This window comes from Macrobrachium rosenbergii, chromosome 2 (assembly GCF_040412425.1).
Source record: "Macrobrachium rosenbergii isolate ZJJX-2024 chromosome 2, ASM4041242v1, whole genome shotgun sequence".
Lineage (NCBI taxonomy): Eukaryota > Metazoa > Arthropoda > Malacostraca > Decapoda > Palaemonidae > Macrobrachium > Macrobrachium rosenbergii.
Window position 1 is genome coordinate 28,513,625 of NC_089742.1, and position 19,723 is coordinate 28,533,347.

At 39.8% G+C, this 19,723-nt stretch overlaps 1 protein-coding gene across 1 annotated transcript in view; it reads left to right on the plus strand.

Annotated features, from left to right (window-relative positions):
* Positions 1–19,723, plus strand: part of LOC136842709 (KS1 protein-like) — a 113,582-nt gene that overhangs the window by 38,321 nt on the left and 55,538 nt on the right. Inside the window, exon 3 of the mRNA XM_067110411.1 lies at positions 17,912–18,160. Within this exon, the coding sequence (XP_066966512.1) occupies positions 17,912–18,160 (249 nt within the window). The remainder of the gene's footprint in view (positions 1–17,911; positions 18,161–19,723) is intronic.

Sequence of the window (19,723 nt, forward strand, 5' to 3'; positions counted from 1 at the left end):
TCATCCCTGAAAAGATGTCCCAACGCGTTGTATGCGAAATCTTTCCCTTAAGGACGCCCCGAGGAAAACGCCGAAAAACGTGGCACCAACAAAGGACTATAAACGGGAATAAACAAAATTAGCATAAACATCTCGCATGACTGCGCGTTGCATGTCGTGTGGTACCGTACTATATTTTCCTGTCAACATTATCAAGATGACATTTAATAGGCCGCTGACAGCTGGCAATCAGTTCAGGGGAGGCAAGAGTTGCCAGATTGCGCCACCCGACTATTTGCGGTTACGTCGAGGGCAAACGAATTTCGGAGCGAAATTAAAAAATAAAAGTAAAAAGAGGCGAATATTTTGCGGCCCCGAGATCTGATAAGACCTATTAGGAGCGACTGCTTGATTTGTTCGGCGGGGGGAGATTCTTCAACGTAGGGGGAGGAGGAAGGGAGGAGGAGGCTGCCTGGTGGCGATTTTACGGAGAATAAGAGGAAGTAAATGCTTTTGCACCTCGCATTACAAAGCGGGAAATGGAAGACACGTGTCCCGGGCTATATTCACTTAAACACACACACACTCAAGGACCAGGTGGAGGAACATAAACAGATGGAAAGATCTCGTAAATCAAACGGACGTATAAAGTAGGTAACCATACGTTGGCCACTGGTTATAATGGCCCCGGTTCAACGAGCCAAAAATACCGGAAGGCGATTGAATAATTGGTGCAAACTGGCGTCCCAGAATTTAGGGTCAGAGTCTGAGAGACACAGTGAGATTCATTTAAAAATCGTAAACATAAATAACGATTTAAAACGTAAAATTTAAAGGTCATTCGCAAAGAAAAAATAGTAATAGCAAAACACGAATACAATAGATTTTTGTAAACACTCTGAACTGTACATTAAAAGCACACGCTGCATCTCTTTCCCTTCTTCTGCGTTCCCTGACTCCTGCAGCCTTCTTTTCGACCTTCTCTTCTGTCTGGATGGCGTCACACCAGCAAAGGTCACTGACGTCAAAACAAAAGACAGATCACCACGAACCTTCAAGATAAAAACGGGTGTGACAAAGAGGCTGCTGCGCAGGCGCACTGACCTTTTTGACTTTTTTTTCGACGGCCCGAGGGAAGGATTTAAAACGAAAAGGAAAAGCCCCCACACCAAAAGCCTAAAAACGTGTCATTTGCAATTATCATATCAAGATGAAAACAATTGTTTACTTTACAGCTGCCCTTTTTATCTCGTTAAGGCGTTCTCGGGTTCAGGTGGAACGAATTTCGAAGCCATTATGCACTTGGCAAGAATCACCTTGACGATGCAGAACTCGCGTGTTCAATCTATAGATATGACAATTATAAAAAAATTTCATCACTTTTTTCCTTGGTTTTGTTTGCTGAATTTGGACTCACGAGTTGATCCTTAAGATAAGACTGTTATAAGAACAACAAAGGGTTGTTTTTTTTACAAAGGGTTACACGCTGTCTTCGTGTTATGAATAAAAAAAAGTAACGCGAGCACAATTTACTGTAACTTGAATAATAAACTCTAGAGAATGTGATGCATAAAATGGAAAATATTATTTTCTTAATTTTGAATACCGTTCCGTCTTCATTTCCATGTCCTACTTGCATCTAACAAACTCCTATACATGCCTTCATTTAAAATATAAATGCATATGTCCTTTTCAAGCTAGGCCTAGTATCTAAAATAGCCTATAGTATTGGCGGTCCAATGTCTTTTTCAATCTAGGTCTAGTATCTAAAATAGCCTATGGTACTGGCAGTCCAATGTCCTTTTCAATCTAGGACGTATCTAAAATAGCCTATAGCATTGGCAGTCCAATACCTTTTTCAATCTAGGCCCAATATCTAAAATAGCCTATAGTATTGGCAGTCCAATGTCCCTTTCAATCTAGGCCTAGTATCTACAATAGCCTATAGTATTGACAGTCAATGTCCTTTCAATCTAGGCCTAGTATCTAAAACAGCCTGTAGTGCTGGCAGTCCAGTGTCCTTTCAAAATCTAGGGCCTAGTATCTAAAACAGCCTACAGCATTGGCAGTCCAGTGTCCTTTTCAATCCAGGCTTTAGTATCTAAACAGCCTACAGTATTGGCAGTCCAATGTCCCTTTTTCAATCTAGGCCTAGTATCTAAAATAGCCTATAGTATTGGCAATCCAATGTCCTTTTCAATCTAGGCCTAGTATCTAAAACAGCCTGTAGTATTGGCAGTCCAGTGTCCTTTTCAATCTAGGCCTAGTATCTAAAATAACCTGTAGTATTGGCAGTCAATGTCCTTTTCAATTGGCAGTCCAGCCAATAGTATTGGCAGTCCAGTGTCCTTTCAATCTAGACCTAGTATCTAAAACAGCCTATAGTATTGACAGTCCAATGGCCTTTTCAATCTAGGCCTAGTATCTAAAATAGCCTATAGTGTTGGCAGTCCAGTGTCTTTTTCAATCTAGGCCTAGTATCTAAAACAGCCTGTAGTATTGGCAGTCCAGTGTCCTTTTCAATCTAGGCCTAGCATCTAAAACAGCCTACAGTATTGGCAGCCCAATGTCCCTTTCAATCTAGGCCTAGTATCTACAATAGCCTATAGTATTGGCAGTCCAATGTCCTTTCAATCTAGGCCTAGTATCTTAAAACAGCCTACAGTATTGGCAGTCCAGTGTCCTTTTCACCAAACCTAGTATCTAAAACAGCCTATGGTATTGGCCTAGTATCTAAAATAGCCTATGGTATTGGCAGTCCAATGCCTTTTCAATCTAGGCTAGTATCAAAATAGCCTGTAGTTTGACAGTCCAATGTCCCTTTCAATCTAGGCCTGCAGTATCTAAAACAGCCTATAGTATTGGCAGTCCAGTGTCCCTTTCAATCTACGCCTAGTATCTAAAATAGCCTATAGTAATAGTAGTCCAATGTCCTTTTCAATCTAGGCCTAGTATCTAAAATAGCCTGTAGTATTGGCAGCCCAATGTCCTTTTCAATCTAGGTTCTAGTATCTAAAAATAGCCTATAGTATTGGCAGTCCAGTGTCTTTTTCAATCTAGGCCTAGTATCTAAAATAGCCTATAGTATTGGCAGTCCAGTGTCCTTTTCAATCTAGGCCCAATATCTAAAACAGCCTATAGTATTGGCAGTCCAATGTCCCTTTCAATCTAGGCCTAGTATCTAAAATAGCCTACAGTATTGGCAGTACAATGTGCCTTTCAATCTAGGCCTAGTATCTACAATAGCCTGTAGTATTGACAGTCCAATGTCCTTTTCAATCTAGGCCTAGTATCTAAAATAGCCTGTAGTATTGGCAGTCCAGTGTCCTTTTCAATCTAGGCCTAGTATCTAAAATAGCCTATAGTATTGGCAGTCCAATGTCCTTTTCAATCTAGGCCTAGTATCTAAAATAGCCTACAGTATTGGCAGTCCAATGTCCTTTTCAATCTAGGCCTAGTATCTAAAACAGCCTGTAGTATTGGCAGTCCAGTGTCCTTTTCAATCTAGGCCTAGTATCTAAAACAGCCTACAGTATTGGCAGTCCAGTGTCCTTTTCAATCTAGACCTAGTATCTAAAATAGCCTATAGTATTGGCAGTCCAATGGCCTTTTCAATCTAGGCCTAGTATCTAAAATAGCCTATAGTATTGGCAGTCCAATGTCCTTTTCAATCTAGGCCTAGTATCTAAAATAGCCTACATTATTGGCAGTCCAATGTCCTTTTCATTCTAGGCCTAGTATCTAAAATAGCCTACAGTATTGGCAGTCCAGTGTCCTTTTTAATCTAGGCCTAGTATCTAAAATAGCCTATAGTATTGGCAGTCCAATGTCCTTTTCAATCTAGGCCTAGTATCTAAAATAGCCTATGGTATTGGCAGTTCAATGTCCTTTTCAATCTAGGCCCAATATCTAAAACAGCCTATAGTATTGGCAGTCCAATGTCCCTTTCAATACAGGACAAACAGAACCACAAGAAAGTGGTGAGGAAAAATGGGCAGAATGATCCAATAGAAACACATCTTGAACACAGGATACAGCAACGGCGACAAACCGGTGTTGTAACGCCAAAGGGATGAACTGATCAATCAATGAAGTCAAGGAAAATAGAGAAAACAGAAAATTCTTCAGTTAGAAACAAAAATCTGGTCAGTCCACATAAATCAGTTAGTTGGCCAGTCAATGACTTAACAGAAAATAAAACAGGGAGTGATATTTCAAGTTCTCTGCTGAGGAAGAGTTGTTTTGCTTATTAATAGTGAAATATACACAAACATTCATTACTGAAATGCAAACAAACATGTCTAGAACGTGATGAAAATTACTGGCTCATTAGTTATTTTCACACAAAAATATACAAAGACACTAATCGAAGTGATAAATCTATTACTTTCATTGTCACTCCCGCCCATGCTAGTACCAACAACGATAATAGTAGCAGCATTAATAGCAGTAGCAGTGCCCCAGCCACCTTAAATTAGGAACCAATTGAATTCCTGGCATCAAAGAGTGGAGATTTATAACCCCAGAGCCGAAACCACTTCAAAAGACAAGTGCGCCTCTCCAAGTCGGCAGACCTTGAAATCCTATGGAACTTAACTTTCATCTCCGCGTCAAAGGAAAAGGTGACATTGTATGAGAGAGAGAGAGAGAGAGAGAGAGAGAGAGAGAGAGAGAGAGAGAGAGAGAGAGAGGTTTAAAAAGTGCATAATACCGACACTGACCTACTGGCATAAAGAGAAAAAACTTTTGCCCTTACACACGCACACAGAAAAGTCTTTCCGCAGACGCACTGAGGGCCTAAAGTCACAGACACAGACGAGAGAAGAAGAAGAAGAAGAGGTTTCTATATTCTTTCCTGAGCTATTTACGCTTTTCTGTACTTCCCATTATCTTCTCTTACTTCTTCCTAATGAACATCATATTCACTGGAAGCTTGAATTTCATGTCAATGGCCCATTTAGTTGGCTTCTCCCATATGAATAGAGTTTATCTTTAATAATAATAATAATAATAATTTGTGTCTCTGTATGAGAGCTATTGCAGAAATGTGTATAAAATCAGTCTGATTAAACATGACAAATAATTTAACAGCCGTAATGGTCGTAATTCTACTCTCCCTCTCAGTGAAATATTAATTTTGCATTTCCTTTATTCTTACTATAACACTTTCTTTTCTTATTGTTTTCATATAATTATTCTTTTTTTCTCTACATTATCTTTCATTACACATTCTCCTTTCTCCTTTCTTTTTATTCATATCGTCTTCCATTCTTCATTAATTACATCCTCACTGTAAGCCTGGCGTCAGTGAACCTAGTGGTTGTGACGCCAAAAAACCTCAGTAACCAATTAATTAATCCTCATTATGAACCATATATCATCCTTTGTAATATCATCATCCTTATCTACAGTTATATCATCACCGAATTTCTTATCAATACCTATTTTTCCATATTAATCTTATTATCACCCATTTTCCCAATTCATATCATCATCCATTCTTTTCCACATATTCTTATCATCACCACTCATTTCACTCATATTCTTATCATCACCAATTTACCCCATTCATACCGTCGTCACCCATTCTTTTCCAAATATTCTCATCATCACCAATTTTCCCCATTCATACACTGTAATTACCCATTCTTTTCCACATATTCTTATCATCACCAATTTTCCCCATTAATATCATCACCCATTCTTTCCTACATATTCTTATCATCACCGATTTTCCCCATTAACATCATCACCCATTCTTTCCTACATATTCCTATCATCACCAGTTTTTCTCATTCACATCATCACCCATTCTCTCACCCATATTCTTATCATCAGCTATTCTTTCACCCACACTCTTATTATCACCAATTTTCCCAGTTCATATCAACACACATTCTTTCCCCACATATTCTTATCATCACCAATTTTATGGCCGTGGATTATTTTTCCCATTTTCTTAACATTCTTCCTTTACACTCCCTTTATCTCCCTCCCCCATTCTCTCATTCCTCATCACCCTTTCCTAACCTGCCCTGTCTGTCTTCTCTTAGGGTCCGAAGAAATTCCCTTACCCTCTCTCTCTCTCTCTCTCTCTCTCTCTCTCTCTCTGGTCATTTCTCCTTTAATGTATCTTCGCCTCCCCTTTTTTTCTCTCATTCTTTCCTTTAATCTCCATCTCCGCCTTTCTTCTGGATAATCTTCTCTTTACTTCTCTCCAAGCCCTATTGCTCCTGATTCCTTGTTCCAGCCTCTCTCTCTCTCTCTCTCTCTCTCTCTCTCTCTCTCTCTCTCTCTCTCTCAATAATACACACACACACGACACGCACATACACCTACGCAAACTTTTTCTCATTTTGTTCTCTCTCTCTCTCTCTCTCTCTCTCTCTCTCTCTCTCTCTCTCTCTCACGCAGACACGAAAACCTCTTTTTCAGGTTATTTTATTTTCACAACAGGTTACTCTCACCAGCTATGATTATAACTCCTCTCTAATTCTATCTTTCCTTCTCCCATGCTTTATTCCATTTCCTTTCTTAATCCTGCCAATTGCTTCTATCATTGCAGCCTGTCCTATCCTCTCTCTCTCTCTCTCTCTCTCTCTCTCTCTCTCTCTCTCCATGCGTCGTTTCCCCTTCTTATTCTGTACACCTTTTATCCTGCAGCCTATCCCCTCTCTCTCTCTCTCTCTCTCTCTCTCTCTTCCCCTTTTTCTATTCTGACTTCATCTTATTTGTCTGAAGATGACTCTTGTCCCGGCATTATCGTCGAAGGGCCCAGATCACTTCATCTCGACTGACCATGCCGCATCTCCTACCTTCAATTTTCCACTCCAGGTTCACCTAAACCTCCCAAATCACGCCGAGGCAAAACCACCCAAAACACCACGCGCCAAAGGGGCGAGAATTGCGACGTCTCCCCGACGCGGCTTACGGCCCTCCCGCCGCACTGGGAGCATTGATTTCCGAAAATGTAACTGGCCAAAGCGACGGTGCCAAGTCGACAGACTGTGAAGGGATGCGCTAATGATAACAGAGAGGCGACTGGCGCGGATAAGAGAGTCAACGCCGTGCTCTCTGCGACAAGAATTGATAAATCTCCGTATCAAAGGGGATTAAGTTCGCCAGAGGTAACAGCGGTGAAAATCGTCGGGAGACGTGGCAGCGCCGCATCCACACCCAGCTCGACGACAGCAATAAGTTATTATCAGAGAGATGGTCCCTTTACAATTATCCAGTAAACGCTCCACTCCCCCTGTAACACTGTGTGTAATCTTGGGTAAGGAAAGCCATGCAATTACTCCCGTGGAATCGCTGTTGGTGTAGTCTTTCTGTACTCTCTCTGTAGTCTTTCTGTAGCCAGTTTTTATACTCTTCTTAGAAGAGGTTACGTTATTTTCGTTGAGCCTTCCTAACTCTTCATCGTAACTTGAATGTTGGGAATCGAGTGCAGAGGTGTGCGAGTCTGCGGACACACACTCCACATTTCATTTACTCGTGATTCCCTTGTGTACATGGTTTAATATAATAATTAGAAAGGTGATGATAATTAAATGACTCGAGAGGAATGCTATCTAAAATTCTAATCACACGCCGAAATACTCACCATTAATTGACATCTGAAAGTTTGAAAGGCATTTCGCTTTTGAAAATAGTTCATCTTATTTACCAGAGTGGCACGCAGAATAATATTCTTCAGAACGTATAAGGGGTAATATTATAATTAAAAATAACATTAATAATAATATCAATTACACGAGTCAAAGACAAAAAGGCTACATAACAAACATTAAATAAAACACCAATACTTTTATTAAACGCGCGAAATCAATTTAGAAATGCCTTCACTCTTCGTTTTTTAGTTTTCTGTAAAAGAAAACTATTGTGCCGGCTTTGTCTGTCCGTCCGCACTTTTTCTGTCCGCCCTCAGATCTTAAAAACTACTGAGGCTAGAGGGCTGCAAATTGGTATGTTGATCATCCACCCTCCAATCGTCAAACATACCAAATTGTAGCCCTCTAGCTTCAGCAGTTTTTATTTTATTTAAGGTTACAGTTAGCCATAATCGTGTTTCTGGCAACGATACAGGACAGGCCAACACCGGGCCGTGGTTAAAGTTTCATGGACCGCGGCTCATACAGCATTATACCGAGACCACCGCCGAAAGATAGATCTATTTGCGGTGGCCTTGATTATACGCTGTACAGAAAACTCGATTGCGCCGAAGAAACCTTGGCGCATTTTTTACTTGTTTTTTTAAGGGTATGATGACCTGCATTTACTATCTTACAAGCTGCTCTCTTAATATTAGTGAAGATAAATAAGTACCATCGGACACCTGTCTATCATTACTCGAATCTGACAAAGAAAACCAATCACTTATCTTTTAGCGAAATTAACTTACTAAAATTTCCCTCTTGTCAATTTCCTCCCACAATAATCTCTCTCGACTGCCATATTTCCCATATTTTCCCAAGAATGTTTCTACTTCATGCACTCCTAACTTATTCTTCACTCTTTTATCCAAAATCCATTGCACTCCCTTTTCACCACCACGCTCACCATCCACTCCCTTTCACTCACTTTCACCAATCCCCCCTTCTTCTCCTGAACAAATTCTCATTTAATTTTATTTCTTGTCTTCTTTCCCCTCCTTTCGCTACTACCATTTGCTCACCTTTCCCCTCTTCTCACATGATTTGGCCCCCATTCCCCGCCACCACACTCTATCCTATAATGCCCCAATCTCCATTCTCCAGTTCTTCATCCTTCTGCTTTCCTATACTTTTATTTACAGTCTCGTCCATCCTTTTTTTCCCATAAGTTCACACAATCCTTCACACGCCTCTCACCCTCCTTAATCCGACTCATCCTTCTATCCCTCTTATCCGTACCGATCCTTCGCCTTCATCCCTTGACCCACAATCCTTTCTCAACAATTATCCCTCCTCCTCCTCCTCCTCCTCCCAACAATCCTTTACACCACTCTATCCCTCCTCTTCCCACAATCCCTCATCTTCCTCCTTTCACTGCCCGCAGCCATTCGTCCTCTCTCCTCCCCAATCAGTCACCCCTTGCCCCTTAACCCTCCCCCCCCCAACCCTTTCTCCTCCATCCCCTTCCCCTCCTCCAACTCCTCCCACTCCCCACATGACCTCATAAGCCTTGATTTAGAAGGCTGGGGTCACTCAATCCTTTCAGTTTCCCACATTCTGGTGGCCGGAGGAGGATTGAGGGTAGAAGGGGAAGGAGGAGGAGGAGGAGGAGGAGGAGGAGGAGTAGGAGGAGTAGGAGGGGGGGTGAGGAAGGATAGAGTAAGAGGTTGTCTTCGCACTCTGGGCGCAGTGTAGATTTATTCAATGGCGTTTCATTAACGTGTCCCGCTAAATTAGTTCTACACCGTCCTCTCCCAGTCGCATTCCGCGTGCTTATTAGGCGTTTGTGTGGCGGTGTCGGTGTGTGTTTGTGCGTGCGTGCGAGTGTTTGTGTGCTTGTCCAAACGGCGTAGCAAGCGCGTGCATGAGTAGTCTTTCTATTATTAGTTTTTCGGTTATGCTCTGATCCTGCCACATCTAAAATTCGTTGTCGCCGAAATTTGTATATAAAATTAGCTCAATACAAACCTACATATAAACATACACACACACACACACATATACATATATATGCACATATATATAAATATAAATATATATACATTATATATGTATATATAAGCACTTACTTCAGGTCTTCTTTCAGTATATTACCTCAGGGCACTTTCCCACCTTCTCTGGTGTCTGCCATCATTAATGGGTTACGCCGAGCAGATTCTGCGCGCACTATTAACTCCCTATCATCAACCATTAGCGGAGATCCCATTTTCTGCTGGGTTAATGAGTGTATTGATAGATTAAGGGGTTGGAGAGAGAGAGAGAGAGAGAGAGAAAGAGAGAGGAGAGACAGTTACTTTTATGGCCGAGGAGAGAATGTTACTGCTAACTTGAGCGCTGAAAAGACGAGAGAGAGAGAGAGAGAGAGAGAGAGAGAGAGAGAGAGAGAGAGAGAGAGAGAGATTAAGCACTTGAGGTTTGCCGGAAAAGAAAAGATACAAGCCAAACTTTGAGCACGTGTGGGAAAGAGAAAATCAACATTTCGTGGCCCCCAAGAGAGAGAGAGAGAGAGAGAGAGAGAGAGAGAGAGAGAGAGAGAGAGAGGCGCAGCTGCGCATTAACCTAAGAGAGCAATCAGGCAATTTCTGGTGGCCAAGAAAACAGACCTTGCGTGACCCTCCGTCATTAAAGGGCTTTCTTCATATTCTTAGCCCGTGCAGGCGACTTCACTTAATTAAATGATGTAGACCCCAGGAGGAGGAATGAAAGACAAAACGAGGGGAAGTGAGGGAAGAGAGAGAGAGAGAGAGAGAGAGGGGGAGGGGGAGAGAGAGAGGGAGGGAGAGGGACAGGGTCTTGCATGGACAGGGGAAATTGACCAGGACCCCCAAAAAAACAAAAGAATAAGAATTCTAAAAATGGCCTGGGAAGTTGATTACCTAAAAACATCTGAAATAATGCAACAACGTTTCTTACGTTGTCTGCGTTTTCTAATACTTTTCGAAACAATGTTAACAAAACTTTTTTTTTTTTACTTTAATTTACTTTTTGTTAATGTGTGTGAAAACGCATTTCTTCTTTACAAAATGCTACCGTTTTTCATTCGTCATTAAACATTGTGACTGAAAACGAAGCAATATAATATTTAACCAAAATAGTGATCTCTGTACTATAAAGGAAAGAACGCCAAAGTTCTGATGAAACTGACGCATTAAACAGTCTCAGAAATAACGCCGGAAGTTACGAAGTCAACAATATATAAACCTGTCTCAAAATTAACTCGTTCATTAAACAATAACCAACTTATTATAGACTACCTGTCCCCATCACAGAACAAAAAATGTCCATTCCTAAAAAAGTTGTTGCAGTCGGTATACCGAGTTAATGAGTCTCTCTAAGCAATTAATATGAAAACCCTTACCTCTACGGGCAAAATCAACAAAGAAATTCTCTCCCCCTCATCCAAGGTTCTTTATCATTTAGTAATTAATCCCAAACCGATTTCGTCGTGGCTTCACCTCTAGTTTACAGTTCAGAAGCAAAGATTATGATTTTTACTTCGTTAATAATAATAATAATAATAATAATAATAATAATAATAATAATAATAATAATAATAATAATAAATCATTATTATTTGCTTTATTTTGTTCACTGATCTCTTCGGTTCAAAAGCAAGTACTATGATTTGTAATTCGGTAATAAAATAATAATCATTATTATTTGCTATTTTTCATAAATCTCTTGAGTTTCTACAGTTTTGAAAACAGAACAGAACCGATTATTGTAAGTTTTATTTGTGCACGAATCCCTTTAAATTCCGTGTTTCTAACAACAGTACGTCGGACGGACAAATTCTGCGACACATTTCACCTTCAACCAGGCGAAACTAATTTCTTCCAGTTCCTTCAGGCAGACACTATGTTCCTACTGTACTAACTCACTTCCACGAAATAAACCAAGAAGAAAAAAAGGAAAAAAAAAACGAAAGAAACTTTGTCATTATGACAAAGCCGACTGAAATACCGAAGGGGAATGCCTGCCCTAGGCTAAACAAAGCTAATGTAACGGCATATATACTTATCAATAATTCGCCCACCCAAACCAACCTTTGAGAACAGGGCCACGTTTTCTCTCTCTCTCTCTCTCTCTCTCTCTCTCTCTCTGGTTGCCAATTCGCTGATTTATCCTCATAAAATACGAAAGATTTATTCTTGGATATCGTGATCGTGTCTGACAGTTGGAGCAAGAGGTGGAGGGGAGGAGGTGGTGTTGGAGTTGGGTAAGAGGAGGTGGAGGAAAAGGGGGAAGTGGAATGATGTGTGGAAGATGTTAAAATGGAAAAAGGGGAAGAGACGGTGTAAAGGGAGGAAAAGGAAGAAAAAGGAGGAGAAGGAGGAGAAAGGAGGACAGAGGAGTTATTTGGCAGAAAAGGAAGAGGCAGGGGAGTAATAGGAGTGAAATTGAGGAGTGGGTGAAAGTATGAGTTAACTTTTCCCTCAATTACTCTACAAATTCAGAATCATTCCAATGTCTGCAGAGCCAAAAAAGGTGAACAATCGCGCCACTGCTAATTCAATATGTAGGGGCTGGGGGGAGGGGGGAGTGATAGAGGGGAAGGAACCCACCCCCCTCCCTCCCCTCTCTATCCCACATTTGCGTGAGAGGAAAAATTGGGAAGAAAAGGGGGAGGGGGAATCATGAAGAGCTGTTGAAAGGGGGAATGGACAGGGATAGGGGTTTGGGGTAAGAGGTAGGGGGTTGGGGGAAAGGGAAGCAACCCAGCAACAAATAATACCATGAAAGCTGGTTGCTCTTGCTGGCAATGTTGTTCCCTTTTCTTGTTGCTGCTGTTGCTGTTGTTATGCTACAAGTGGCGCTCAGAATTTCCCATTTTTATGGAATCCAGTGACATGCCCCAACAACAACAGCCAAGGAGAGAGAGAGAGAGAGAGAGAGAGAGAGAGAGAGAGAGAGAGAGAGAGAGAGAGAGAGAGAGAGAGGGCGCTTCAGATGGCGAGAGTTATGGCCTTTCTGGAAACGCCTCTTCCATATGTTAGATGTATTTTTGCCGAAGGGAAGAATAAGAGGGCGAGGTGGAGGTGGTGGAGGAGGAGGGGGAAGAGGTAGGAGGGAGGAGGTACTGGTGAAGGAGGAGGAGGAGGAGCTGGAGGAAGGAGTATAAGGGGATCACGCCGTGAAGACAGGATGTAAAGGAGAGAAAGAAAGGGCTCGGGAAAAAAGAATGAGGCAAGAATGATGTAAAATGAACACAGACGAGAGCGCGCGAGCGCGGGCACCAGTAACAGCAGAGAGAGAGAGAGAGAGAGAGAGAGAGAGAGAGAGAGAGAGAGAGAGAGAAGGTAATGATAGCTTGGGTGAAAAAGAGGTGGCCACTGAGAGAGAAAGAAAAAAAAGTAAACTTGTTACTTGTGAGGGATGGGGCACTCGAGAGGTAGGGGACAGGGGTGGAGAGAGAGAGAGAGAGAGAGAGAGAGAGAGAGAGAGAGAGAGAGAGGAAATGCCATATTTACCTGCAGCTGTCAATCGTATTTGCAAACAAAGAATATGATAACAACGAAGTGAGACAGAATATTTTAAATGAACGAAGCACGGAGGCGCGCGCGCGTCCACACACACACACACACAAACACGCATTATATTTAGTATTTTCTCTGCCTGAAGAGTTAAATGAGTATCCTTTAAACGAGAGGGAAGAGTATTACCTGGTAAATGGTGGCATTACACCCAAATACACCCTTCGCACTAAATGCTGCGTAGCGTGGCTTCGGTTGCTCAGATGGGTGTATTTCAATACTTCACAGCCAAATCCCCTCCGGATGAGGCATTTTTAATTCAGGCTATACCTCTCCTCTCTCTCTCTCTCTCTCTCTCTCTCTCTCTCTCTCTCTCACACACACACACACACACACACAATCAGAATATGTGATTCCAGACCTCCTCACCGAAATATTTCTGCTTCTCTGTTTCAACATCCGACTCTCTCTCTCTCTCTCTCTCTCTCTCTCTCTCTCTCACTTTCAGATCATGTGTGATTCCCAACTTCCTCACCAAAGTATTTCTCTCTCTCTCTCTCTCTCTCTCTCTCTCTCTCTCTCTCTCTCTCTCTCTCTCTCTCTCTCTCACACACACACACACACAAAGACACACTTTCAGAATATGTTTGGTTCCCAACTTCCTCACCAAACTATTTCTCTCTGAAAATATACACCAACATCCGACTCTCTCTCTCTCTCTCTCTCTCTCTCTCTCTCTCTCTTTATAAAACTCTCTTTAAAACGACGGTTTGCGTATGTGTGTTTGTGTGTATCTGTGTGAATAGCCAATGCATACGACCAGATACCAAAACAGTTTTTGAACAAAACGAGAAAAGAAAAATAAGAGGAAAAAAAAAGCCTCACATCCTCACAAAACAATTCTGAGGGGAATTTGTACAGGTCTCCACAGCTTCCAATATTCTATACGGTAAACAAATTGTCAGGAAGGAATATATACAACACGCGGATGGGCAGAGAAACAAACTAGAATATTTTTCAAGTATAAATGCTTACATTTTATGCATTTATGATTATTTTCTATGTGAGAAGGATAATTATGAGATTACAGAAAAACTGCATTTGAAATACACATACAAAAACATGTATATATATAAATGTGTGTTTTGTATATATATATATATATATATATATATATATATATATATATATATATATATATATATATATAACTGAATCAATGAAAACATGCACATGGCATTTGTTTTATATATATATATATATATATATATATATATATATATATATATATATATATATATATATATATATATATATAAATATATATATATATATATATATATATATATATACATATACATGAATACATACATACGTACATACATATCTGTACTGTATGTGTGTGTATTATAGATATATATTATGTACATTTTTCAACGACTGATTCAATTACTGTACATATAAATATAATCTAAATTATCCTCGTTTCTCCCTTTAAATCTTAATTACAAAATACTACTACCACTACTCTACAACAAATAATAATAATAATAATAATAATAATAATAATAATAATAATAATAATACACCAAGGTCTCTCTCGCGCGAGAGAGCCCAAGGCCCGCACGTCCCTAACGCGGCACGTACACGGACAGAATGGCTGGCACGATCAACCACAAAACAAACAGCAGTCTGTATCGACAGCAATTGCTGTGTAACTATCATCATGGCCGTCACTTGGGGCCTCCGTGCTGCTGCCTGTTGCCACACAATTTATTTAGAGAGTTAAAAGGGAGTCAGTATGAAAGGGGTCAGACTGAATCTCTCTCTCTCTCTCTCTCTCTCTCTCTCTCTCTCTCTCTACTCTCTCTCTCTCTCTCTCTCTGCAAAGGTTAAAGAGCACTCATACACACACAAACACTCACTGATATTCACAGACAAACGTACGTGCGAGCATATCCCTCCACCTCTTTCTCCTCCCTTCTCCTCCTCCTCCTCTCTCCTCCTCCTCCTCCTACTCCTTCCTTCCTTCCCCTACCCCTCCCCTTCCCTCCCTCGACGGTATTTGTGGAGAGGGACAAAAAGATTTCAGGCTAAAATACAACAAAGCCAGATGATGCCTGAACGTGTGTATGCGTGTGTGTGTGTGTGTGTGTGTGTATGCGAAAGTTTCTTGCTATTTTCCATGTTTAGCGAATGACTTATGAATGACTGTACTTGCTTATGATACTGAGTGAGCGTGCAATGCATGCAAGCGTATGCTCGACGTATGCAATGACTTTACTAAGAAGCATATGAGTGTTTTCTGCGCTTAATATATTCCGGTCTTTGCGTGAGCTCGTAAATTCAATGAGAACCAAATAACTATATATGAATTTACACAAATAGTTAGTTTGTTTGAGAGAGAGAGAGAGAGAGAGAGAGAGAGAGAGAGAGAGAGAGAGAGAGAGAGAGAGAGAGACTGACTGATTGATTTGTGGCTATTAAATCTGGCGTCACAACATCTAGGTTATACTCTACACGCCGTACAAAATCAAATAGGAAATTAAAAAGATAAATAAATAAATAAGTTTACAAGGAGTCTCGTATAAGAAATATCTAAAGGGGGAGAGAGAGAGAGAGAGAGAGAGAGAGAGAGAGAGAGAGAGAGAGGAGAGAGAGAGAGAGTTCTATAGTGAATACGGGGTCTCCATGTGAACTGCACGGCGCCCTTGGCCCGTTAGCATGATAGGTCAAGTGGCAAGTGATTCGTACATATTATCAGCATTATCAGCAGCAGCAGAGAGAGAGAGAGAGAGAGAGAGAGAGAGAGAGAGAGAGAGAGAGAGAGGCTAAACACGACTGCCATCATCGATTTAAATATAAGCAATACTCATTCAGCTTCTTGCAATAAATTCTCAATCTTATAAACAATCTATCTACTAATTACTTCTAATTGCTTATCAGTCATCACCAAAATATTCAATAAAAGACAACATACGTAAACAAACATTATAAAATCTCCCGAAATGAGCGAAATGGCCACAGCCTCGATATAGAAAACCCATCAAATAAAAAAAAAACAAATGAAGGTTAGAAAGTCCTTTCTGATCGAACGTAATGAGGAGACACCAGTTAAATTTAGTCACGACTGATTTAGCCTCGTCAAAATCGCGGCTGTGACTGACGCAAGCAGCAGTTGCAGCCTGCACAAACAAAACTTCAAAGAAATCCATGACGATTATGATAGACCCTGGTTTTAAAATTATACGCCTCTGAATGAATCAAAGCGGGACTGAGCGAAATTAAAACCGATTCTGTCATGACTGAAAGGTTAAACGATGGCGGCTCTGAATGCTTCGCTGACGTCGAAGGGGAAATTATGTCTTCGTTAGTACCCTTAAAAACGTTTCTGGTGGGGACGTTCCTATAATAACGTTCTGGTAATAGTATTTAGGATTTGTACAACAACGTTTCGTCAGTAGCAATTAGCACTGTACGACAACGTTTCGTTAGTAGCAATTAGCATTTGTACAACAACGTTTCGTTAGCAGCAATTAGCATTTGTACAACAACTTTTCTTTAGCAATTAGCATCTGTACAACACTCGTTCCGTCAGTAGCAATAAGCATTTGTACAACACTGTTTCTTCAGCAATTAGCATTTGTACAACGTTTCTTCAGTAGCAATTAGCATTTGCACAAAAACGTTTCTTCAGTAGAAATTAGCATTTGTACAAAAACGTTTCTTCAGTAGCAATTAGCATTTGTACAACAACGTTTCTTCAGTAATTAGCATTTGTACAACGTTTGTTCAGTAGCAATTAGCTTTTGTACAAAAACGTTTCTTCAGTAGCAATTAGCATTTGTACAACAACGTTTCTTCAGAAATTAGCATTTGTACAAAAACGTTCCTTCAGTAGCAATTAGCATTTGCACAACAACGTTTCTTCAGCAATTGGTATTTGTACAACAACCTTTCGTCAGTAGCAATTAGCATTTGTACAACAACGTTTCTTCAGCAGCAAATAGCATTTGTACAACAACGTTTCTTCAGCAGCAATTAGCATTTGTACAACAACGTTTCCTCAGCAATTAGCATTTGTACAACAACGTTTCGTCAGTAGCAATTAGCATTTGTACAACAACGTTTCCTCAGCAATTAGCATTTGTAAAATACGTTTCTTCAGTAGCAATTAGCATTTGTACAACAACGTTTCTTCAGCAATTAGCATTTGTACAACAACGTTTCTTCAGTAGCAATTAGCATTTGTAAAACAACGTTTCTTCAGCAATTAGTATTTGTACAACAGCGTTTCTTCAGTAGCAATTAGCATTTGTACAACAACGTTCCTTCAGTAGCAATTAACATTTATACAACAACGTTTCTTCAGCAATTAGCATTTGTACAACAACGTTCCTTCAGTAGCAATTAGCATTTGTACAACAACGTTTCTTCAGCAATTAGCATTTGTACAACGTTTCTTCAGTAGCAATTAGCATTTCTACAAAAACGTTTCTTCATTAGCAATTAGCATTTCTACAGAAACGTTAATCAGCAATTAGCATTTGTACAACAACGTTTCTTCAGTAATTAGCATTTGTACAAAAACGTTTCTTCAGTAGCAATTAGCATTTGTACAAAAACGTTTCTTTAGCAATTAGCATTTGTACAGAAACGTTTCTTCAGTAGCAATGAGCATTTGTACAACAGCGTTACAACGTTTCTTCAGTGGCAATATGTACAACAACGTTTCGTCAGTAGCGATTAGAAATTTACAACAACGTTTCAGCAAAGAGATATAAATACAGTACAATTACCTTTCAGTAAATAGACATGAGTACAACAACGTTTCAGTAAAGGGACCTAGGTACAACAACGTTTCAGTAAAAGAACCTAGATACAACAACTTTTCAGTAAAGAGACTTAAATACAACAACGTTTCAGTAAAGAGACACGAGTACAACAACGTTTCAGTAAAGAGACGTGAGTACAACAACGTTTCAGTAAAGAAACGTGAGTACAACAACGTTTCAGTAAAGAGACACGAGTACAACAACGTTTCAGTAAAGAGACGTAAGTACAGCAACGTTTAAGTAAAGGGACCTATGTACAATAACGTTTTAGTAAAGAGAGGTAAGTACAACAACGCTTCAGTAATGAGACGTAAGTACAACAACGTTTCATTAAAGAGACCTAAGTACAACAACGTTTCATTAAAGAGACCTAAGTACTACGTTTCAGTAAAGAGACAAAAGTACAACAGCACTAATATATGAAAAACGTTTCAGAAACTAAACATTGACAAAACAACGCTTCAGAGGAGAAACAATACTATAGCAACGTTTAAGAAGACACGCCTGTACGTTGCATACGCGTGTCTTCTCAAACGTTGTTATAGTATTGTTGCTCTTCCGAAACGTTGTTTTTATGAATGTCTAGTTTCTGAAACGTTTTTCATGTATTAGTGTTGTACTTCTTTTGTCTCTTTACTGAAACATAGTACTTATGTTTCAGATAAAAAACATTAACATGAAAAGATTCATTATAAAGATATTCGTAAACATCTCTGCTAAGACACAATCTCATCTAACTTTCTAGTAATATAGAAAATCTGTATATAGGTTTTTAAAATGTCGTACAGAAGCCAAAGCTCTCTTTGGCTTTTACGAAAAAATAATAATAATAATAATAATAATAATAATAATAATAATAATAATTAATAATAATAATAGCGATACCTCGTTCTATTTTCATCATACGAAAATATAACGAGCCAGTCATAAAGATTAATAATAACATGCCCGATCAACCAGTCGTACCAAGATTGAAACAAACGCTTTCAATCAGAAAAGTTGATTCTTTCAAAAATAACATTCCACTTCAACTAAATCTTGATATGAAAGAAGTCAAAAATTCCACATTTTCGCCCTCTTAATTTTGGAAGGGCCTACTTTCGGTCCTCATTTGGTCCATCCGGAAAGAAAATTTTGGTTTTAAATAACAGCTTTTGTTGTAGTTTTGAGTACCAAGCTTTTCTGTGTCAAGACGAGTTTTGAGTTGATGTGCTTTTCGTTTCTTCCTGAATATCTACCATTTTTTCTTAACTTCTCAGTTCATGATGCGTCTTACCGAATAATGTGGCTGTCATGATATAATTGCTTGAACTATTCAAGCAATTATATCACATATAATTTCTTGAACTATTTCAACCAACTCATTGGTTTTGTGTTACTATTATTCCTATCTTTAATTTCCTATAAGGAATTTTTGCCAATGTCAAAATGCTTCCTAAGTACACCAGTCAAATTCTGAGCACATTGCTTGAAGCTGTGCCTTTAGAGGAATCAAATTCCACAACAAACTCAGCCTCGACGTCTTCAAAACATTCCCTCAAACGAATCGTATTCGACATTCAATCTACTATACTCGACTCCAGACTCATTCCCATTCGCAAGAACTACTCTAGAATTCAGTACTATACATCAAATTCGAGCCTCACTCACGAAGTGACAAAAGCATTCGTCTCGATTCCCCGGATGTTTCGTAAAGACCTCAAACGCCCCTTAGACGATCGGATGCCGTGCATAGCGTCTGAAATGCCCCGCTGCTGATGCCGAAAGGACAATGGAGGAGCAC